Source organism: Saimiri boliviensis, chromosome 16 (assembly GCF_048565385.1).
Source record: "Saimiri boliviensis isolate mSaiBol1 chromosome 16, mSaiBol1.pri, whole genome shotgun sequence".
In the NCBI taxonomy this organism is placed as follows: Eukaryota; Metazoa; Chordata; class Mammalia; order Primates; family Cebidae; genus Saimiri; species Saimiri boliviensis.
The window spans coordinates 64,755,001-64,779,919 of NC_133464.1; the positions used below are offsets into that span (position 1 = coordinate 64,755,001).

General features: G+C 37.6%; 1 protein-coding gene across 1 annotated transcript in view; it reads left to right on the forward strand.

Annotated features, from left to right (window-relative positions):
- NUFIP1 (nuclear FMR1 interacting protein 1) overlaps window positions 1-22,748 on the forward strand; it is a 46,018-nt gene extending 23,270 nt beyond the window's left edge. Inside the window, exons 7-10 of the mRNA XM_003934366.4 lie at window positions 1,424-1,617; window positions 11,219-11,335; window positions 17,771-18,003; window positions 19,489-22,748. Coding sequence (XP_003934415.2) covers window positions 1,424-1,617; window positions 11,219-11,335; window positions 17,771-18,003; window positions 19,489-19,605 — 661 coding nt within the window. The 3' untranslated portion in view covers window positions 19,606-22,748. The remainder of the gene's footprint in view (window positions 1-1,423; window positions 1,618-11,218; window positions 11,336-17,770; window positions 18,004-19,488) is intronic.
- The last annotated feature ends 2,171 nt before the right edge of the window (window positions 22,749-24,919 follow it).

Consider the following 24,919-nt stretch of genomic DNA (forward strand, 5'->3'; position numbering starts at 1 on the left):
CCTGATAAATGGCAAATTGGCAAAGCCTGTCTTTGTGAAAACTCAGTCCCACCAAAGAATACCTTGTGTTGTTGTCTACCATGAAGGAACCTTTTTTAACTGTCTCCTGCACCTCTCGCCCCACACAGTTTAAGTTAAAAGATGCTCACAAAAATACTTGCTTTTTTCTTTTCCTTTTTTTTGGAGATAGAGTCTCTCGGTGTTGCTCACGCTGGAGTGCAATGGCACGATCTTGGCTCACTGCAACCTCCACCTCCTGAGTTTAAACAATTCTTGTGCCTCTGCCTCCCGAGTAGCTGGGACTACAAGCACCTGCTGCTATCATGCCTGACTTATTTTTTGTATTTTAGTAGAGACGAGGTTTCACCATGTTCCCAGGGTGGTCTAGAACTCCTGAGCTCAAGTGATCCACCCACCTTGGTTGGCCTTCCGAAGTGCTGAAATTACAGGTGTGAGCCACCACGCCTGGCCGATATTTGCTTTCTGTTTAAAAGTAGTTGTAGCTATTGAGAGGGCACTTGATTTGATCTGGCTGTGAAATTGTGATAGGCCTATGTATTGTGAAAGGCCTATAAAGTAGAGAAAATAGTACCTGTCTTAGCTATTTCAGAGGATTCATGAAGGTCAAACAAGCATATTTATAAATGCTTCAGAAAGTCAAGACATACTTGTAAATGCTTCAGAAAGTCAAGACATACTTGTAAATGCTTCAGAAACTTCAAATGAGTAGACAAGGCTGCGTGTAGTGGCTCACGCCTGTAATCCCAGCACTTTGGGAGGCTAGGATGGGCAGATCACCTGAGGTTAGGAGTTCGAGACCAGCCTTGCCACCATGATGAAACCTTGTCTCTGCAAAAATACAAAAATTAGCCAGGCTGATGGTGGGTGCTTGCAATCCCAGCTACTTGGGAGGCTGAGGTAGGAGAATCACCTGAACCCAGGAGGCAGAAGTTGAAGTGAGCCAAAATCGTGCCATTGCACTCCAGCTTGGGCAACAAACAGCGCATGACTCCATCTTCAAAAAAAAAAAGCATAGACAAGAGTGAACATACTTTATAATCTCTAAGAAACGCTTTCGTTTGCAATAGAAGAATGAAAGAATGCTGCCAGTTAAATTGTCCTTTAATGATAATACGACACAGCCTAATTTCAGAAGGATAACAATATGGGTAGAAATTTGCAGCCTAGAATCAATAACGTGTGGTATATTGTGTGGGGTATTGTCCTTCTAAAGTTCTACCATAAGCTTCTCTGTCTTTGGAAGTCACTGGAATTTCTTTTATTTTGGTCTCTTTAATGTACTAGGTAGGCTACAAGTGGTCAATTTTACAACTAGATTTCTTTTGTATCCAGTAGTCTTTTTCAGAATTTTCTTGGAAGGTCAATGCCTTTTATGTTAAGAATTGCAATTTTCTTACTCCAGCAAGATGAAGGGGATGTCCAGACATTCACAAATGGCAAAGATCAGAAGTCCTGGCAAGAATCACAGATGGAAAAATGACAATGCTAGACAGAGAGCAGTCACTGGACCAGGCCGTCACTTGAGTGAGTTGAAACCAGGAGGTCCACCTGAGGCAAATGCAGATCCTCTTGGTGTTTTGATAAACAGTGATTCTGGTAAGCTAAACAGGAAAATAACATGTTTGTAAGTGTATAGACAATGATGCTGAAGTTGATTATTCACAGCCTTCTGGAAAGTTTAATGTCAAATGTATAATAATGCAAAATGATGCTTTTGTGTGTGTGTGTGTTTTTAAAGGAGTATCTTACTTAAAATGCATTTTAGAACATCTTTTCTGAGTCTTGGGTGGGTACATGGGGAGGCAATGGGAGAAAGACTATATTTGCTGGATAATTTTCATTAGTATGATATAAACACAGAAATTTCTTAAGATTGTTTTGATTGTATTAATGCTGTACATTCAAATTTGCCCAAATATATGGATTTTCCCTTCACCTATGAAGCAGCAATTCTTTTTTTTTTTTTTTTTTTTTTGAGACAGAGTTTCGCTCTTGTTACCCAGGCTGGAGTGCAATGGCGCGATCTCGGCTCACCGCAACCTCCGCCTCCTGGGTTCAGGCAATTCTCCTGCCTCAGCCTCCTGAGTAGCTGGGATTACAGGCACATGCCACCATGCCCAGCTAATTTTTTGTATTTTTAGTAGAGACAGGGTTTTACCATGTTTACCAGGGTGGTCTCGATCTCTTGACTTCGTGATCCACCCGCCTCGGCCTCCCAAAGTGCTGGGATTACAGGCTTGAGCCACCGCGCCCGGCATGAAGCAGCAATTCTAATGGAAGTTAGTATACTTTATGCTACTGACCATGATCTCTGTGCAAATAATACTAATTCATTATGTTTGATTAGTACTATTCTTCAGAGCATAGATTATATTTATACATATTTGTCCTTGAATTTCCTCTGAAATGCATAGGGCAATTTAACTTATTAGTTGAAAAATGAAAGTATTAAAATTCTGCTATTACATGTAGATATCATTCAGCCTTTGAGATTCCATTTCTCTTTCTGAAAAACTAAGATGTATATGTAAATACTTACACTGCCTTTTTTTTTTCCAGTAACATTGTGAGGCTTTATCTAATTGCAAATACTTTGTACTGCAAAGGAATACCCAAAGATTATTAGTGGGTGAATGTAACATTACTGACATTGTAGGGTTTGATTATAGGCTCTTTAGTTTGGATGATGTTGGCTTCTATGATAATCACATGGCAAGTTTTGAACTTATGGATGGCAAGAAGAGAGGATATCTAATTTGTTGACTGAATTAGGATGGAAAAAGGTCATTGCATAAGGGAATATTGGGCTAAGTATAAGAAAATTTAATAAGAATATTAATGATTGTAAATTAATATCAACACTTATTGAATAAGGTACTTACTGAGCTCTATGTGCTTTATATAGATGAAGTCTTCTCATGACAACCTTTTACACATATACCGTTACTGTTTCTATTTTAGAAATGAGGAACATAGAGACCAAGTATGTTTATGCCATTGAAAGTAATAGTAAAAATGCAATTACTTTGGCATCAACCTAATAGTTTATGTTAGTTATTCTGCTCATTAGTGGCAGAATGAGAATTTGAACTTACGAGTCTGACTTCACCAGTACACTACACATCCTCTAAATATGAATCCTAAATTTGTGTAAAAAAAAAAAATTGTTTGAGTCTAGGATAGTTGAGATGTGGGAGAGAGCAAGAAAAAGGCAGATGATATTTTGAGCCAGTGCTAAGTTTACTCTTGGGCACTGATTTTTGTTGTTGTTGTTTGTTTTCTTTCAAAAAATTTTAGAGAGCGCTCACATGCTTCTTCAGACTTGTAATGTGTGGCCTTGATGACAAAAGACCATCTGTACTCAAATATAAACTTTATGTCATTAAAACACTTAAAACACAAATGTGAAGACTACCATTATAATCAGTAAGTTACTAATTTGAAAATTATATAATTCTTTTACTTTGTGCCATTTTCTAAATGAACACTTGAGGACTCTAAGACTCTGATATTGGATAGTCTTTGTTGTCTTCATTTTATTAACTTAGCTTTGGTAGATGGTTAATTCTGTTTCCCCTTTTTTAAAAAAAAAAAAAAGGTATTTCAGTATGTACTAATCTGTTAAAACAACCAAAAGATGATTGTATTTTGCTTCTACTTAAGCTTGTCTTAGTCCTCAGTAGATGTCTTAGCTTGAGAAACAGTGGTAAATCCCTCTCATCCTCATTGATAGAAATGATTCAGTTGGATTCTGAGGAGCAGTTGAGAGATCATAGGCCAGGCATGGTGGCTGATGCCTGTAATCCCAGCACTTTGGGAAGACGAGGCAGGTGAATCACCTGAGGTCAGGAGTTTGAGACCAGCCTGGCCAACATGGTGAAACCCTGGCTCTACTAAAAATACAAAAATTAGCCGGATGTGATGGCACATGCCTATAATCCCAGCTACTCAGGAGGCTGAGGCAGGAGAATCTCTTGAACCCAGGAGGCAGAGGTTGCAGTGAGCTGAGATAGTGCGATTGTACTCCAGCCTGGGTGACAAGAGCAAAACTTGGTCTCAAAAGAAAAAAACAAAAAAAGAGACCTCAAATAATTTTGTTTTGATTTAAATGTTGAAACCCTTACCTATACTGAGGGTCAAGGATGGGAACATGCCTTTTTTGAGGGTCAAAGATGAGAACATATATCTTCAATATAAAAATTATCCATATAAGCCGTAAGTTCATATAAGCTACATAGATCTTGAATATAAAAATTATCCATATAAGCTACAAATTTATAATTTTGAATATTTTGAAAATTATTAATTTTTATAACATTATAACCAAGGAAGTCACAATAACAATGATCAAATTATGGTAGTTTAATTTTGTAGGAAAGATGTCATTTAAATTCATGTTATTCTTTCCCTGGGATTTCCTCTGGACTTTGACATTTTCCAAATCAGTGTTTTAGACCAGGGGTTCTTAACCTCTGAGCCACAGACTGGTAGCTGGTACAGGTCCTTGACCTGTTAAGAACCTGTTAAGAACCCTGGGAGGGAGAGCAGAGATGGCGAGGCAGGGAGCAGCAAGCAAGCAAGGCTTCATCTGTATTTACAGCCATTCTCCATTGGCTGCCTTACTACCAGTGAGCCCTGCCTTCTATCAGATCATCGGCAGCATTAGATTCTCATAGGGGCAAGAACCCTATTGTGCACTGTGCACATGAGGGATTTAAGTTGTATGCTCCTTATGAGAAGCTAATGCATGATTATCTGTCACTGTCTCCCATCACCCCAAGATGGAACCATCTAGTTGCAAGAAAACAAACTCAGGGCTCCCACTGATTATACATTATGATGCCTTGTATAATTCTATCATTATATATTACAATGTAATAATAATAGAAATACAGTACACAGTAAATGTAATGCGCTGAATCATCCCGAAACCACCCCCACCACAACCCACCCCCTACCCCCATCCTTGGAAAAAATTGTCTTCCACAAAACTGGTCCCTGGTGCCAGAGAGGTTGGGGACCGCCGTTTTAGGCCATACGTTCTTTAACTTTTCGCAGCAGACAATCTATTACCCTGTTTTCCTATGTCCTAAATCAGACTTCTCCAACCCATGGCCCATGGGCCACATGCAGCTGAGGGCAGCTTTGAATGCAGCCCAACACAACTTTGTAAACTTCCCTAAAATATGAGATTTTGTGTGTGTGTTTTTTTTTTAAGCTCATCAGCTGTTGTTAGTGTTATTTTATGTGTGGCCCACGACAGTTCTTCCAGTGTGGCCCAGGGAAGCCAAAAGATTAGACACCCCTGCCCCAAATATTCTCTGCTCTCCAATATATGTCTTCCACTTGAGTGGAGGCAGCTTCTCTTACCTTGGACCAGAGCCAGCCAACCTTAAAATCTGGTTATTCAAGTTGTCAGTGGCAGGCCAGCGGCCAGCATCGTGATAACATGACCCACTGTTCTCATATGGCAGTTGACATTTTTCAGCACTAAGCTCACTTTAAGAATAAAGTTCTCCCAATTGCTTCCATTTTTTGCCTTTTTCCGGCTCAGAACTTAATCCAGAGCACTCAGATTTTAGACAAGACTGAAGTTCTAGAGGATCTTTATAAACTTCAGATCATGCTTAGAAAATCATTGCCTGGGCTCACCTTTTCTTTGTATTTGGTGGTATGTGTACTCTCAGTAATAGTGCAGCTGCTTTGGATTGGGAGTTAACATTGTTTTGATGGGAAAGGCTTTTATTTGGAGTCTCCCAAGTTATCAGTTTTGAGTGTGGCTTATTGGCTGTCATTAGATTTCCTTAGTAGCATATTTTTTATTTTCTTATGTATTCTGCTGGATGGCCTAACTTAAGGATTTTTTTCTTTGTTTGTTTTGGTATCTCATTAGTTAGCATCCAGTTCATTTTGTTGCCATTGTTTAAATATATATGCAACAAGTTTATGGCTTTCCTAGCCTATAGTTTTAAATACTGAGTCAGTTGTCAGCTAGAAAGAAAGCTGGTCAGTAAGGTGGCATTGAGCATCTGTGGCTGAAGTGCCTCAGCATCCACAAGACAAAGGCAATCCAACTTATTAGTCATTTGTTAAAATATAGCTATTGTCGTGGAACACTGGGACATAAGTCTAACTATATGCTCAGATAACCTAGGTTTTTTTTAAGGTAGACATTAAAAGTAAGAAAATAAGCTGGCCCAGCACACTGGGTGTCATGGATACCCATTGTTAACTGTCTTCTTTGAGAGTTGGAGACTATAAAGCAAAGTCCCTATTTTGAGGGTGACTTTTAAACTGTATCACATTTTTTTTTTTTTGAAGATGGAGTTTCACTATGTTGATCAGGCTGGTCTTGAACTCGCGACCTCAGGTGATCCGCCTGCCTTGGCCTCCAAAGCGCTTGGATTACAGGCATGAGCCACTACGCCTGGCCTTATATCACATTTTTAAATGAATACTTAATTACAAATCTTGGGGTAGAACATATAATTGTGCTTTGTTCAATAAAGGCAATAGGAAATAGTGGGATTGGGGTTGATGAGGGGGTGGGGGAGATCAATAAAGAAATAAGTTACAGAAAGAAGCCAGATAGGAAGCTTCTACAGCTGGTGTTTAGAGTAGACAAGACATTCAAAGGGCAGTGTTATTTTGCTACTTTCCTTTTGGTGGGAATTTATAAGGTCCTGTGTTTGGCTTACCCAGCACTGTAATTCACTAAAATGCCATGGATTTCAAAGGAGTCTCCCTGCCTTCTAAAAACTCATAGTCTAAGCGTAATTTTTAGATCGTTGCATTAGATTATTATTATTATTTTTTTTTTGGATGGTGGGAACATGATGTGTATATATGAGAGAAAGGGGTGAGATTTACCCTAAGAAAAGTGTCACTGTTTTAATAGTAAGAGAAATTGTTTGGGCTAGTATTTCATAAAAATGCTAAAATCTGGTTTTATCAGATCAATTGCTGCTATCTTTATACTGATATTTTCAGTTTAGAAAGATGTTTTAGCTGCTTTTATAAAATGAGGTTTCTTGAGTATTATTTGTCAGCCAGTACAGTGCCTTCAGCACAGTCTTTACAGATAGGTGCTAAAAATTCCTGCATTAGAACTGGTACGGAGATCCCAGGGACTTTTTTTTTTTTTAAAGAAGAAAAGTCATTGCAGATGTTCTGATAATGCCAAAAGGACAGTGTTTTTCAAAGTGTTACTACATGTGGCGTATTCCTTAAACATTTAACTGAGGGGAGAAGAAAAAAATAGGGAAAGAGTTGTTTATTTGTGTGAATTTGTAACTTACCCTTTGGGTAAGTCAAGTATAGTGAGCTTTGTGGCACTCCTGGGAATAAGTACTCTCAGCACGCTAATTGTGGTTTCCAAATACTATTCTCTTGGTAAAGGAACCAGAGCCTCTTGGAGAAATGGCTGATTCTGGGGTTGGGACAGGGAAAATATAAGGTGCCAGAAAGTAAGAAAATGCTCAAAAAATGTGAAGATGTGGGCTTGTGAGAAAGATACCAGAAAGAGTTCCCAATGGCCAAAGTTGGAACAATTGGAGCCACAAAATAAAAAATTATAGCCCTCCATCAAATAAATATCCATGGGTCTATTCTGATGTAAGTGTGTAAACAAATATGAGGAAGGAGGGACAGATCTTTCTTACAAAAGAATTCTAAAAATGTAGAAGAAATGAGAGAAATAGCAAGTCAGCATTAGAGCACCACAGTAATAATTGTTTTGGGCAGGATCCACTGATGAATGGTAAAATTAGTGGTGAAATGTTAAAATGAAACAATATTTGTTATAGCCTCAAAATATCTCCCCCCAATATATTTGTTAGTTACAATAATTATTAATTATTGTGGTTTTAACATATGTCCAAAATTCTTTGATACTCCTTGAGTTGAAGCTTAATTCTTCTCCCCTGAAGTGTGAGCTAAACTTAGTAACTCATTTCAAGAAATAGAATAATGAAAGAGAAAAATAGTAACTGTAGTAGAGAAAGCAGAGTTTTCTTACCTTAATGGTCAACATTACCAGTAATTAGTCCTACTGACATCATGGACCCTGGGATGTGATGAGAAGGGCACGTCTCTGTGGTATTCCTCCCCCAAATCCATAGCCTCCGTCTAATCTTCAAAAATGTCAGGCAGACCCAAACGGAGGGACATTGTACATATACCTGACAATAATCTTCAAAATGTCAAGTTTATGAAAAACAAGGAAAGACTGAGAAACTGTCACAGATTTAGAGAAGATCGGAGTCAAGACAACTGAATGCAATGTAGTATGGCAGATCGTATCCTGGAACAGAAAAGGGTTATTAGTGGAAAAGCTGGTGAAATTACAGTACGGTGTTGCAGTAGTTTAAATACTAGTGTGGTACCAGTGTTAACTTCTTAGCTGTGACAAAGTACTTTGGTTATATAAGATGGTAACATTAGGGAAGCTGGATGAAGGGTCTATGAAAACTCTGTACCATCATTGCAACACTTGTATAAATCCAAAATTGTTTCAAAATACAAAGTTTAAAAAAGAAGGGAGGAGGGAAAGGACTGTGTATGCCATTGCGCTCTGCTTCATGAATGACATTGTGAAGAATACAGCTTTTCAGGGTGAATTTCCCTTTGTTTTTCTTTTGTTTTTTCTGTTATTTTCTGATTATAAAGGTAATACAGAAAATGTGGGAGCCAGGCATAGTGACTCATGCCTGTAATCCCAACATTTTGGGAGGCCAAGGTAGGCGGATCACTTGAAGTAAGGAGTTCAAGACCAGCCTGGCCAGTACAAAAATTAGTCCAGATTGGTGGCAAGTGCCTGTAATTCCAGCTACTCAGGAGGCTAAGGGGAGAATCACTTGAACCCAGGGCAGCAGAGTGAAACTCAGTCTCAAAAAAAAAAAAAAAAAGAATCATAAAGGTGAATGAAGCTGAGTAAAAGAATAGAGAATGGTGGTCAAAGAAGGGGATATGCTGTTTTATCTGGAGTGATCAATAAAGGCATCTCTGATAAGGTGACATTAAGGCATCTGAATGAAATGAGGAGCTGATAACCTAAGGGAATAGCAGTCAAGGCAGAGAGATTGCCACAGTCACCCCAACATTTAAGAGACCACAACCCTGATTAGTCAGCAGCCAGCAACATCAGCAAAATATCACAACTTCCTGAAGTCTCAGATGATTTTTAGCATTTTTTAGCAATGAAATATTTTTAAATTAAGGTACAAACATTGTTTTTTAAGACATAGTGCTACACTTTATGTGCTACAGTGTAGTGTAAACATAACTTTTATATGCAATGAGAAACCAGAAAATTCGTATGAGTTGCTTTATTGCCATATTCACTTTATTGCAGTGGTCTGGAACCAAATCCATAATATCTCCAAGGTATGACTGTATATCAAATAACGATTTGGAGTTTGATTGTAAAAGGGAATGGAGCTATAGCTGGAAGACATTATTAGCATTATCATGGACCATAGAAACACTTCGATAGGATGGCTTCATTTTAAGAAGACTTTATATGTCTGTAGGAAGCATTCTAGCTCACTGACGGCAATTTGGATTTGGAGTCAGATAGCCAGGCTTTATATTTAACCCAACTGATTTATAGTTGTGTTAAGGAAAAGTTTCTCAAATTCTCTGGATTTTTGTTTCATCACTCATCACATACCTAGGATTAGGTCAGATCGTGCTTTTGAAGAGCATAACATTCAACTGTTACTGTACTTTTTGTTACCTGTCTTTGAGTCTTGGAAATAAATGCTACAGTTTGGTCTTTAATCATTTAACCAATTAATGGAAAGTCTCCATACTAACACTGTGATAGATTTCTGCTTGATCTACTAGTAATTCACATATATAAACTGCATACTTTACTTTCCCTTTATTAATCAGGAGAAAAGGTATTTTAGCTTAAAACTGACAAGGACTACTTTTGTAGGTATGATGGTGGGTAGTGAGGAGAGAGGATTTAGCTTCATCTAGCAGAAGGCAGCTGTTGAACATTCACATATATGGATATTCCCATTTCCCATTGGCATGCTTTGGTTTCCCCTAGACTGATTTGGTGAACATTAAATGCTCAGTCTTGAAACATTTTATGTTGGTTTGGGTTGAGTTGGTTAATTAAATAGACAAATTACTTATCGTCTTCAGTGAGGCCTTATTTTTACTGGTTGTCTAGAATAGAGTTAATACTTTGTTAGAGCTGCCAAAAAGAAATGTAATAGTTGGTGTCCTGGGGCTACAACCAGGCTTGCTGGGCCCAGATCAAATACTTTACCTTTGGCAGGCACTTTATTATTATACTTGGTAAATTCTCATGGTTGCCTTGTTTATTTAAGTTCTTAGAAGTTTTAAATAATAAAAACTTTGGGTGGGCTGGGTGCAGTGGCTTGCACCTGTAATTCCAGAACTTTGGAAAGCCAAGGTGGATGGATCAACTTGAGGCCAGGAGTTTGAGGCCAGAGTGGCCAACATGGTGAAACCTTATCTCTATTAAAAATACAAAAAAATTAGCTGGGCTTAGTGATACATGCCTGTAATCCCAGCTGCTTGGGAGGCTGAGGTAAGAGAATTGCATGAGCCTGGCAGGTGGAGGTTGTCATGAGCCGACATTACACTACTGCACTTTAGCCTGTATGACAGAGCAAGACTCTGTCTCCAAAAACACTTTGGGTGGATTAATGTCAGCATTTCTGTTTGACTAAGCCTCTAGAATGGTTTGAATGTTATTTGGATCCTGAAAAACAGTCTTGAAAACAATTAAAAGTATAGATATTTTAATATTTTATTTATTTCTAAACCTAATTTTCAGAGTGAGTGATCCCAAATCCAGTGAAGTTGAATAAAGTTTTGGCCTTCCTGCTATCTGCAAAGGAACAGCAAAGACTATGTAATTAACTTAGAACACACCCAAATTGTATAACCTGTGAAGCATGCTAAGTAACTGAGCTCTATAAAACTTCAGTTAGCCCCACTGTCTCCTCTGGGGCAAATGGTTTCTCTGCCCATGAAGATGTGTAAACCAAAGGAGAATGTTTCTGGCCTCCTAGAATTAGTTTTTTGGAAAGATTGAGGAAATGATCAGAAATTACTCAGTTTTCACTAGCAAATGAAGAAGTGGGAAATGGTCAGCTTTTTTATGGTGGTAGATGTTTTGAGGTACACTTTTGAATCTCAGTTCTTTTCTTTTCAGAGTCTGATAAGGAGGAGAAACCACAACGTTCTGTCATACCCAAGGAAGTGACACCAGCCTTATGCTCACTAATGAGTAGCTATGGCAATCTTTCAGGGTCAGAGAGTGAGCCAGAAGGTAAGTCATGGCGTGTGTTGTTACAGGGTTTTGTTACTTTTTGCCTTAGGTACATACTGTGCATTAATAACATTCAGGATGTGCATTCTTTATTTGGTCTTCAAATTCCTTTTTCATTTGAATCAGAAGTAAAGTTAACATGGGTTAAAGGAACTGTGGAGTAATAAAGAAATGTGTTGCTACTCTGGGAGAAAAAGGCAAAAAATACAATATAATGAAAGAGTAGGAAGGGAAAGAGAGAATATCCACTAATGGAATTGAAGAACATTCTAAAAGAAATGGCAAAAAGAAAATTCATTTCTTCTCTGTGCTCTCAAGAACGCTTGTTATAACATGTTTATAGCATCTTTGGTAGATGGAGAGAGGTCCTTTATGACAAAGAGTATTATAAAATTGTTTTAATGCATAAGGCATTGTTCTTCCTAGAGCATGTTTACATAAATTATTTCATTTGGAAAACACAACAACTTTACCTATACTTCTGGTTGCATTAGCTTGTGCATTTGAAAGGTTGGAAGAAATGGAATCTTTTCAGGAGTCTTTCTGAGAAGTCAGTAATGTTCAGGATAGATGTCTTACTTTTAAAGATAATGTCACAGATGATAATGTGTGAGGCTTCACTATGAAATTTAATTGTGATAAACCAGTTTAGTTTCCTACAGCATCTCTTTCAGGGCTACCTGAAAGAGCCATGAGCAGGCTCTTGATCTGATGCAGTGTGGCAGTTTTTTTTTTTTTTTTTTTTTTTTGAGACGGAGTTTCACTCTTGTTACCCAGGCTGGAGTGCAATGGCGCGATCTCGGCTCACCGCAACCTCCGCCTCCTGGGTTCAGGCGATTCTCCTGCCTCAGCCTCCTGAGTAGCTGGGATTACAGGCACGCGCCACCATGCCCAGCTAATTTTTGTATTTTTAGTAGAAACGGGGTTTCACCATGTTGACCAGGATGGTCTCGATCTCTTGACCTCGTGATCCACCCGCCTCGGCCTCCCAAAGTGCTGGGATTACAGGCTTGAGCCACCGTGCCCGGCCTGTGTGGCAGTTTTTAATCAAAGGTTTATATCAACAATCAAGCATGTGTTTAATGAATAAATCTATGCCCTACTATTACGGAAACCTGGCTCTGTGTGGTAATTTTGTTTAGACTTTACCAGCCGTGAGAGAATTCATGTGTATGTCCCAGAACAAGATGTGTAATCAACTAGGAGCTGTACTGAGAATAAGAATACAGGTCTTTGAACACGTGGACTCAGGGAGAGGAGCATCACACACTGGGGGCAGTTAGGAGGGTAGGGGAGAGACAGTTGGGGGTGGGGAGGGATAACATGAGGAGAAATGCCAGATGTAGTATGCACCTAAAGTAAAATAAATTTAAAAAAAAAAGAATGTAGGTCTTAAAGTGTTTATATAGAATGAAGAGAAGATTCAAATGTAATTGGATGGACTGGGCACGGATGCACGTGCCTGTAATCCCAACACTTTGAGAGGCCATAGAGAGTCGATCATCTGAGGTCAGGAGTTTGAGACCAGCCTGGCCAACATGGTGAAACTCCATCTCTACGAAAAATATGAAAGTTAGCCGGGCATGGCGGCACATGCCTGTAGTCCCAGCTACTCAGGACACTGAGGCAGGAGAATTGCTTGAACCCAGGAGGCAGAGGTTGCAGTGAGCTGATACGGTGCCACTGCACTCCAGACTGGGTGACAGAGTGAGACTCCAGCTCAAAAAAAAAAAAAAAAAGAATAAAGAAATATAGTTTGATGGAGATTGGAGATGGCAGCACTTTTAATGTTGACTAGGCTAGAGATAATCAATGTTTATGTATTTGGAAGATGTTGAATAAGGAGCCATTAGGCTTTAATATGAAAGATAATGTTTATATGTATCTGTAACATGGGAAGTTTTTTCTTTTTTAAGTGGGTCATGGCTTGCTATGGTAGCTTCTTAATAGCTACTTAAATTTTGAAATATAAGCTGCTGTGGCTTTATCAGAGTATTCCTTAACAGATGGTTGCCTCTTTTTAATTTTAAGAAAAACAGCATTTTTTTACTTTTGTTTCTCATACACTGGTATGAAGATGGAGTTATTCTTTGAACACATATTACATTTCCTACTTATCAGTTGTGTTCGTAACAGGTGATAACAAAGAAACCTATTACCAGAATTATAGAATCCCTTAAAAACAGGCTGGACTAATGCTTGCTTCTCTATCTCTTAAAATGGAACAGTATTTTTATACCCATGTCTTTATTTTGAGACTGCCATTATTTTAAGTTAGAAGGAAGAACGGAAACTAGAAGGGATCTTTGAGATCACCTTTTTATTTTATAGACTCTTAAGCTTAGAAAGGATAAACTTGGCTGGGTGTGGTGGCTCACGCCTATAATCCCAGCACTTTGGGAGGCCAAGCCCGGTGGATCTCCTGAGGTCAGGAGTTTGAGACCAGACCAGTCAACATGGCGAAAACCCTTCTCTACTGAAAATACAAAAATTAGTTGGGCATAGTGGTGCATGCCTATAATCCCAGCTACTCGGAAGGCTGAGGCAGGAGAATCTCTTGAACTCAGGAGGTGGAGGTTGCAGTGAGCTGATACTGCGCCACTGCACTCCAGCCTAAGCAACAGACTGAGAATCTGTCTAAAAAAAAAAAAAAAAAAGGGTGGGGACATAAGCTTGGCAAGTTAGTATGTAGCAAACCTGACATAAAATACAGGTTTGGGGACTTAAAAGTCCAAAGAAGCCAACTTACATTGCCTTCCATTATTGTCTTTCTGTCTTTGACATTTATTGTCATCCTGCACAGTGATACATAGACTTTTCTTTTATATATAACAGCAGAAGATACTATCTGTTAAAAGATATATATGATTTTATATGAAGTTGTTTTGACTGATTGTTAAAATTCCTACTTTAAGGAGAAAACCTTGTTGCACATTCCTAAGTCTTAAGAATTATTTTATATAGTTTGAATTCAACTTTATAAAGCCATGCAGGTTCCTAGCAAATTTCTAGATTTCAGTATTAATTCTGGGCTGTTGGATGGGATATTGAAACATAGGGAGTTTTAAATAAATAAACCAAGGAAACAAAGTGGGCTTTTGAACCATGAAATAGTATCTAGAACACTGCTTATTTACATGGGTTCTAAATGTATAGGAACAGTCTCTTTCTTTCTACCAGAGTTTAACAATTGTGTCTTCATAATTAAGATCTGTCTTGACTTAAGAATTAACATGAAAGTGTTTGGAATCTTAAACATGAATAGTGTTTTTCTAGAAAGATTTTTAGACAAGGAAAGGGTCCCTCAAGTAAGACTCAAACAAAGGAAGAGGTAATACATCTGGGGCTGTAAGAATCACTGAGATAGAGATTTAATAAGAAATACTTCCAAATGAGTTGGTTTAATATCTGTTCTGCATGCTAGCATTTTAGCATTTTTAAAACTGTATTAGAATTTAAGCACAGTTTTATAACTCCCCAAAATTATGTTTCCTCAAACCAATTTGGCTATGATGGGAAGATTTCCAAATTAAAGACTGTTTCAGAAGGCTGCAAACCAAAAAGAGCGTTAAACGTTTGATAGAACTGAATGGCTGTATTTAAAATGTAATTGGTGAACATTACATTAATATGTGATACTCAGCTGGAAAATGTAGTAAATCTCAAGAAAGAGAAAAATACAAATGTTAGTCCCCTTCCTCATTTCTTAGTAGAAAACTGACAATTATAAGCTCTGATTCATTTGATTTTGTGTTCCTGAATTGAGTGATCGGTACTTGAGGGGGAAGGAAATAATAGAAAGTAGTGTTCTGATTTTTCTTATTTCTCTTCTCTATTTTATAATGAAGAGATTTAGGTAAAGATAAGCAGCTTGCCCAAAGGTCACACGGCTAGTAAGTGATGGAACTAGGGCTTGAACCTAACGGTCTGGCACCAGAGTCTGCTTTTAACACTTGTCCCTATACTTCTTTTTAAGTGTAATTTCTACACTCAGTCCTAGGTAATGTTTGACTATTCCAGATTTTGCCACTCTTGTCTAGGCAATTGCACCCTGTCTCCCAACTTCTAGATTAGAATTCTTTATGTCATATCATGTTGATTCATAAATAATGGTGAAATGTCAATTGATTTTCAGTTGTCAAATCAACCTGTATTCCTAGGATAAAATCTACTTGGTCATGATCTATTATATATAGATGGATTTGATATATTGATGGATTTGATTTGCTAATATTTTATTAAGGAGTTTTGCATACATGTTCATGAGGGATATTGGTCTGTGGTTTTCTTTTTGTAACAGTTGGTATGAGTAGGGATCTCTTTCTTCCTCTTCAGAGGTTTGTGTGGGACTTCTACCAGTTTTTCTTTTTGTTTCTTGTTTGTAGAATTCAGTAGTGAAGCCATCTGAACCTGGCATTTTGTTTTTGGGAAAAGTTTTAAATTACGAATTAAATTTCCTTAATAGATACAGAACTATTCATATTTTCCTATTTCTTCTTGAGTGGGTTTTGGTAATTTGTGTTTTTCAAAAGAATTTGCTTCACCTAACTTGTTAATTTATTGGTATATAGTTCATAATATTTTCTGTGATATCTGTGGAATATATAATGATGTCCTCCTCTTTTATTTCTCAAATTGTTAATTGATTTTTTTTCTCTTTTTCTCAAAAAGTCTTTATGCATTTATTAATTTTGTTAATCTTTTTAAATAAACAACTTCTGGCTTTGTTGGTTTTTCTCTGTTGTCATTGATTTTCACTCTAATCCACTGATTTTCACTTTTCAGTATTTCTTCTTTCCTCAGACTCTACCTCATCACAGTAGAAGCTGAGATAATTGATTTTAGATTTTTCTCATTTCTGATTTAAGCATTGAAAGCCATAAATGTACCTTTAGCTCTAGTCCACAAATGTGATATATTATGTTTTCATTTTTATTTATTTCAAAATACTTCCTAATCTCTCTTACGATTTGTTCTTTAACTCATGGTTTATTTAGAAGTGTGTTGTTTAGTTTCTAAATATTTGGGGGGTTTCTAGCTAGTTTTCCGTTAATGATTTTAGTTTAATTCTGTTACAGTCAGAGAATATGCCTGTATACTTTTAGTTTCTTCAATTTATTAATACTTGTCTTATGGCCCAACACATGGTGAATGTTCATATGAACTTCGCAAGAAGATATGTTAGGTCGAGTGTTCTTTGTCAATTTGAGTTCATTGTTAGTGGTATTCTGTATCCCTTCTCATTTTCTGTCCAGTTTTTCTTTACTGAGATTGGAGTGTTCAACTATCCAATCATAATAATGGATTTGTCTATTTCTCTTCTCAGTTCCATCAGTTTTTGCTGCATGTGTATTGAAAGTCTGTTCTTAGGTGTTAATTGTTTTGTCTTATTGATGAATTGACCCCTTTAGCATTATGAACTGTTTCTCTTTATCCCGGTGATGTTCACTATTCTGAAGTCTTTTTTGTCTGATATTAATACAGCCTTTCTAGCTTTCTTGTCATTGGTATATGCTTGATATCTTTTATCCTTTTAACTTCTTTGTTTTATTTTTTTTATGAGTGTGTCTACAGTTTATATGATATACAACTTAACTTTTTATAATGTACTTTTAAATGATACTAGCTACTTCACATGTAGAATTTTACAGCAATATACTACTTACATATTCCTTCTCCCTTCCTTTTTACTATTGTTGCCATAGATTTTATTTCTGTAGATGTTATAAATTCCACATACGCTTAATATTTTTGCTTTAAATAGTCAATTTCAAAAAAAAAAAAAAAATTTTTTTTTCTTTTGATGAGAAAAAAAGTTTTATTATTACTATTATTATTATTATTTTTGGGGATGGAGTTTCACTCTTGTCACCCAGGCTGGAGTGCAGTGGCACAGTCTCTGCTCACCGCAACCTCTGTCTTTTGGGTTCAAGAGATTCTCCTGCCTCAGCCTCCCAAGTAGCAGGGATTACAGGCGCCCACCACCACACCCAGCTAATTTATGTATTTTTGGTAGAGACCAGGTTTGGTCTTGAACTTCTGACCTCAGGTGATCCACCCACCTCAGCCTCCCAAAGTGCTGGGATTACAGGCGTGAGCCACTGAGCCCAACCAAAATAGTCTTTTATATTTATTCACATATTTATTTTTCAGCACTTATTCCTTTGTATAGATTCAAATTTCCATCTGGCATTATTTCCTTCATAGAGGTCACTTTCTATAGCTCTTCGTGGTAGTCTCCTCAATTTTTGGTAGTTAGAGCTCCCAATTTGAAAAATACCAGAATACATTATAAATACCTTGTAAAAATCTTTCACAGTTTTAAGTTATTAAGTGACCAGTATTATGGCTAGGAGGATTATTGTGGATTTTGGGGGTTACTTTTGAAAGGTCTACCTGTTTTTTATTTTTGTGTTTGTTTTTTATCATGCTTAGAAGCTCCCATTAAGACTGAAGCAGATGTTCTGGCAGAAAACCAGGTTCTTGATAGCAGTAGTCCTAAGAGGCCAAGTCAAGATGTTAAAGCAACCGCTAGAAATTTTTCAGAAGCCAAGAGTGAGAACCGAAAGAAAACTTTGAAAAAGACAAAGCCTAAGAGGAAAAAAGATTATCAAAACTATCGAACATTATTCGAACCAAGAACACACCATCCGTATCTCTTGGAAATGGTAAATTATTTTTCTTTAGGTTCTAATCTTCGTGTTCTCATGTCAGAAAGATAGAGCCTCTGTGTATGGGTGGGGGGGCAGGAAGATTTTTAATGCAAATGTCTATTGAGAACCATAAAGTAACGGAAAGAAAAGGCCTAATATTTTCTGACAATTCTCATTTGTTTTATTCTGGGATTGTCTTCCCTCCCTTCCTGTCCCACCTTTTTTTTTTTTAAAGAGTTGGGGGTCTTGCTTTGTCATCCAGGCGGGAGTGCAGTGGCATGATCATAGCTCACTGCCACCTCGAATTCCTGGGTTCAAGTCACCCTCCTGCCCCAGCCTTCCAAGTAGCTGGGTCTACAGCCATGCACTGCCATGATGATTTTTTTTCTTGGTATACCTTTATTTGTTTGTATTTATTTTGTGCATTCTTGGCTTTATTCTCTGTATTGTGTGCTCAAAAATCTAATAGCTTTCTTCAAATTGTAAAGAAGTAGTAGTGCATCTTTGAGTTCTCAGTAGTGGACATGAAGCTATTCAAAGATCAAAGATTTTCATTTCTAAGCAGCAGAAGTATTCCACATTTTTTAGTGGAGTTGTAAAACTGCTGACATTCTATGAAAAGTTTGTTTGGTTTTGACTTAAAAGATAAGTGCTTATTTTGTAGCTAAAGTGTTCAGTGGCTACCCTCTTGAGGTGCTATATGTAGACACAGTTGCTTCTGATTAAAACGGATCTGAAATATACTATTACTTTTTTAAAATGTTACCTTATAATTGGTAAATTAATATTTCCACTGAAAGTTTCTATGTGATGTTTCTGAACTATATTAATCACATCAGAAAATAAATTCCTTTTTGGCAAATTACACATGATTCCTTGATTATGTGCTTATTGTAAATACCATTGATTTTAAGCTTTCTTTTAATTACAATAAGCACAAAAATGGAAAGTTATAAAAGTCCAAGAATATTGGAATTTTTTACTGCTATTTTCATTGTTATACGTAAATAGATGTACTTATCAATTTCTAGACTGCTTATGAATTTGAGTTTGGGCAATCCTCTTTCACATAATTTTTAGATTAAAAGATTGCAGACTTTTTTTTTTAAAGACAGGGTTTCACCATGTTGGCCAGGATGGTCCTGAACTCATGACCTCAGGTGATCCACCCGCCTCGGCCTCCGAAAGTGCTGAGATTACAGGCATGAGCCACCATGCTCGGCCAAGATTGCAAACTTTTAAACTCATTTTCCTGTCTTATGCTAGATACTCCTAGAGAGGACTCCAAATATGAGCATTAGTACTGTTTAAAAAGCTAGATAGTATTGATGTAAATTTAAAGGACATGTTCTTGGATCATTTTTTAGCAAATAGTAAATATAATACATATTTCTTATTGTTCTGTCTTCTTTATATGGAGAGGGTACATGCAGTATTTTAGATTGTATTTCCCAGATATAATTTATTTACCAGTTAATTTTTTAAAAAATTTTCTTTTAGCTTCTAGCTCCAGATATTCGACATGAAAGAAATGTGATTTTGCAGTGTGTTCGGTACATCATCAAAAAAGACTTTTTTGGACTGGATACTAATTCTGTGAAAAGTCAAGATGTATAGGTGTCTGATGTGTCAGCACATGTATCTGAAGCATGTGAAATAGTATCATCCTCGTTAGTAGAGGAAAACCAAAACCCTTTTTTCCCTTAAAACTGGATTTGTAATTAAATTGTAAGCCTCATAGGATGTAAGTTGGAATTTTAAGTCTTTCCTTTGGTTCTATGCAAATAAATACATAACTGATTTTTAAGACTGTGTCTGTATTATTGGGATTGAATCTAATATTTGCTGGGAGAATTTTTTTCTTTGTATTTATTTTAATGTATTGTTCTCATGTAAGAAAGACTGACATGTCAGTTAAGAATGGAAGATAGTGGTTTAGCAGTAAAGAAAAAAGCTTTTAAAAGGATTGATTCAGCTAAGCAAAGATGGGCAGAGAAATACAACCATTTTGCTTTTAATGCAGAAAAGGAAGGTGTTCTGTAGCAAGGGGGAATATTTTAAAAATAAACCAGATCGAATTAATACAATCGGAAGGTTTTGAAATGTAAATATTTCCTGTTTAGGACATGTTTAAATTCACCTACTAGCATGACTTACATAGCTCAAATATTGAATGTTTAAAATATTAATACAGATGGGGCCTCTTTGTATGTTTAGATACAACTGAAGTGCTTAATTGAAGCTTTTTAAAAATTATAAAGTAAATGAAAGCTACTGAGATCTTTTTGTCTCCTATAATACCAAGGAATTTGATTTTGTTTCCTAGTCGTTTTACTAGCTGTGGCTGTTGGTCTGCCCTTTTGACATACAGCTAAAAGGGACCAATTATTTTCCAAAAATTAGTCTGTTATAGTTGAAGGTTAATTTTACCTAACATTGTGATTATGGAAGTTCATGCATCTTTGCTGTCAAGGAATAAAGGTAAGAAAACTGATAGCAGCTCCTCCATGTCGGCGAACTCCTCTCCAGAATCCTGGAACACCTGGCACGTGACCCTGGTGACCTCACAGACCAGAGATGAAGATTCATGTTTAAGCCACTGTTTTCCAGGCTTGTACTCGCCACACAGATCTGTTTATTCTATTTCACCCTACTCCTTCAATGAGCCCCATATTTTGGGAAATTATCTGCCTCACACATTAGTTAATTCAATTCCTATAACACTGTTGAGTGCTTACTCTATGTGCCTCTATTGTGCCTATATTCAAGGTATACAAATAAATAAGGCCATGTCTGACTTTAAGGAACTAAGTTTAATTTTGATATATTCAAAGATGTGATTCCCAGCCAACTCATCTCATCAGGATGAAGTAACTACTGTTACAACTGAGTTGATATTCTAAAATATAACACAGTCTGCACTTTGATTACTGTTAGCATACAAATTTTATAGGCTTAAGGTTAATAAATGAATCTAGACTTCTGGCCTACTTTCATTGATGACCATATCTCCAGGGATGTTGTTGATCCCCACACTGCCTTAAGATGTATTATATAAATAATTTTATTTTCTGTTTTTCTTGTTTCCTGATAATAAATGTATTTAGGACTGAAAATACTCCTCCGAGTACTCCCTTGATTATGTCTGACAGTCTTTAGCTGTGGTGACTATTGTTTATTTGTAATGGTTATTTCAGATTCAGTTGCCTTTATATTTAACTCAGAAAGTATTTAAAAGTATATTTAAAATTTCTAAGCAGATATAATATAGCATGTATGGTTTCTACTTTATGGAATTATATGGTCAATATTTGTAAATATTCTATGAGTGTTGGGGGGATAGAGGGGTGCTTTGCCTATTTTGGGTATGGGTTTTTTGGATTTCGCTTGTTAATTGTTCAGATATTGTTCATTTAATCAGTTTCTGACATGTAAAAGCATTACATGACTGTTGGTGAGTTGTGCCTTTTATAACTATGAAATACTTCACTTTTTCTCATATCCTCCGTAATTGACTTCTATTTTCCTTAATACAGTCAAAACAGCTCTGGGAAATTTAATCCCTTCATATTAATTGAGATTATTAAAACGTTTGGACTATCCCTGACTGTCTTATTTTGCATTTTCTATATATCATGCTTTCTTGTTTTTAGTTTGTCATCTTATTGGCTCGATTGCTTGTTACTCTTTTTCTCCTTGTTTTTCCTCCAGTGGTTTGGAAACAACTAAACTTATTGCTATTTCTTTAGTGCTTACTTTTTTGCTTTATGTTTAAAGTTAATGAGTAGCCATATCATCCACCCATCTCCCAATTAAGTCAGTATCCTTAGCATTGTTTCACTTCCTCACAGCAGCCTCTTGTAATGTCATCAGATGAGATTTTAGTTTTAATCTCTGTGATCTTGGTGTGTATGTGTAAATAGTTATTAGGCAGCTATGAGTTTTACTGTTTTCTTCTGATTGCTTTCTCTTGCATCCCAGGATTAGTTTTCTGGTGTGCTGCTGCACATTGTCAAGTAATTAAATGTTGAATCTTCAATTTAAACTTTTTAAGATTGAGTTACGGTTTTAGACTCAAAATCATTTTCCTTCAGAATTTGGAAGCTGTAACTCAATCACTTGCTATTATCCAGTATTGCTGATTAAAGTCAGACACCAATATGATTACCTCTACTTATTGGTAAGTAACCTATTTTTTCCTCATGAAAAACTTTTAGGGTTTTCTTTTTATGATTGGAATCCTAAAATTTCACCAATTTGTGTCTAGATCTGTGGGACATTTGTCATTCATGGTGCATACACTACAGTCCTTTCATCTGAGTCATTGTACCATTCTTGTACTAAAGGCAATTTTAAATATGATTTTAAAAATTATTTTTCTTAGGTGGATGTTAGACCTATTACCCTCTTCACTGTACTTTTGTATTTTGTCTTGATCTATTTATTCTGAAAGAGTTCTTCAAATATCACCTTCCAGACCACTAATTTACCCTTTGGACATGTCCATTACCTTATTATTCAGCTTTTCTATTTCATTTTAAGTTTAGTAATTCTTTTATTTTTTATTTTTTAGAGACAGGGTTCCCTCTGTTGCTCAGGCTGGAGTGTAGTGGCACAATTATAGCTCACTGTAATCTCAAACTCTGGTGCTCAAGTGATCCTCTCACCTCAACCTGATTAGCTGGGACCACACGCAGACACACCACTATTAGCCTGGCTATTTTTTAAATTTAAATTTAAATTTTTTGTAATGATGAAGTCTCACTGTGTTACCCAGGCCAGTCTCGAACTCCCAGGCTCAAGCAGTTCTGCCTTGGCCTCCCAAAGTGCTGGGATTACAGGTATGAGCCACCTTGCCTGGCTACTAATTTGTATTTAAATATTCAAGATTGCTATCTCTAATTCTTTTTTCTTTTTTGAGACAGGGTCTTGCTCTGTCACCTAGGCTGGAGTGCAGTGACACTAACTCAGCTCACTGCAACTTCACCTCCCGGGTTCAAGAGATTCTTCTTCCTCAGCTGCTGGAGCAACTGGGATTACAGGCACATGCCACCACACCCGGCTAATTTTTGTATTTTTAGTAGAGATGGGGTTTCACCACACTGGCCAAGCTGGTCTCAAACTCCTGACCTCAAGTAATGCCCACCACGCCCAGCCTCTTAATTCTTTTTTCATACCTATAGTACCCTTATAACTCAGAAGAGATCAACCAGAATTCTCACATTTTCTTTTCCTTGAGTTGTTTTCCCCTTTGATTGTCAGTGGTTCTGTGTGCTGTTGTCCTTAAATGTTCCCTCTTAGGAAAGAGGGAGTCCTTGATTAATATATTGGTAGTTGGTGTACGTTTTCCCTGCATTTGTATAAGCTGTCTTTCTGCATTTACCTTGACTGAGAAGGGAGCTTGTTAACTGGCAAGATTTAGAGCAGTGGTCCCCAACCTCTTTGGCAGCGGGGACCAGTTTCATGGAAGACAATTTTTCCACGGACAGGGTAGGGGGATGGTTTCTGGATGAAACTTTCACCTCAGATCATCAGGCATTAGATTCTCATAAAGACTGCACAACCTAGAACCCTTGCATGCACAGTTCATAACAGGGTTTGCCCTCTTAGGAGAGTCTAATGCTGCTGCTGATTTGGCAGGAGGTGGAGCTCAGGAGGTAACGCTCGCTTGCCAGTCGCTCACCTCCTAACAGGCCATGGACTGATACTGGTCTGCAGACTTGGAACTGGGGACCCCTGGTTTAGAGGACCCGGATGGGAAGTGGTCGGAAGATCTACGCTCTTGTCCCTTCTTCATTCCCATCTCTTTGCCAGAATACAAAGCGCTTTATTCTGAGGATGGAGCTCTTGTCTCCTTGGCAGACTGTCTCCCAGTCCCACCCACCACTCGGTTTGGAGGTGAGGAACATAAGGCTTGACTCTCAGCTGCAGACCTCGCTTCCTGTTACTACTGACTCTGAACTTACAGCATCCCTGACCTGGCTCTGACCTTTCTGATTGTTGGCTCCAGGGCTAGTTTGGGCTGAGGTTTTCCTCTCTTGTTGATCTGATCAGCTTGACAGTGGTTCACAAACTTTAGTGTGCATCAGAATTACCTGGAGAGGTTGTTAAAACCTAGATTGCAGAGTCCCACTCCCAGAGTCAGTGGTTCAGAAGGGTTGGCACATGGCTCAGGAATTTGCCTTTCTAACAGGTTTCCAGGTGAGGCTGATGTAGTTAGTGTTGGGGACCACGCTTTGAGAACCACTCTGAGTAACTGATGAGAAGTTTTTCAAAATCACTGATATTCTTATACTGTTCTTTCTTGTATTCCTTCATTGTTGTGACTCTAGTTCTTTTAATATATGTCATTTCAAGGGATTTGGAGCATAAGAAAAGAGGTGGTCAAGTGTTTTAACTTGCACTTTTTTTGAGACAGAGTCTTGCTTTGTCACCAGGCATCAGGCTGGAGTGCAGTGGCGTGAGCTTGGCTCACTGCAACCTCCGCCTCCCGGGTTCAAGCGATTCCCCTGTCTCAGCTTCCCAAGTAGCTGGGACTATAGGCATGTGCCACCACGCCCAGCTTATTTTTGTATTTTTTAGTAGAGATGGGGTTTCACCATGTTGGCCAGGATGGTCTCGATCTCTTGACCTCATGATCCACCCGCCTTGGCCTCCCAAAGTGCTGGGATTACAGGCGTGAGCCACCACGTCTGGCCCTTAACTCAGACTTTTAACAGAATCTCTTTAAATATTCCTCAGGTTTTTTGTTTGTTTGTTTATTTTTGTTGTTGTCATTTCGGTTTTTCTTTGAGGCTCCGCCTCCTGGGTTCAAGTGATTCTCCTGCCTCAGCCTCCTTAGTAGCTGGGATTACAGGCATGCACCACCGTTCCTGGCTAATTTTTGTATTTTTAGTAGAGACAGGGTTTTGCCATGTTGGCCAGGCTGGTC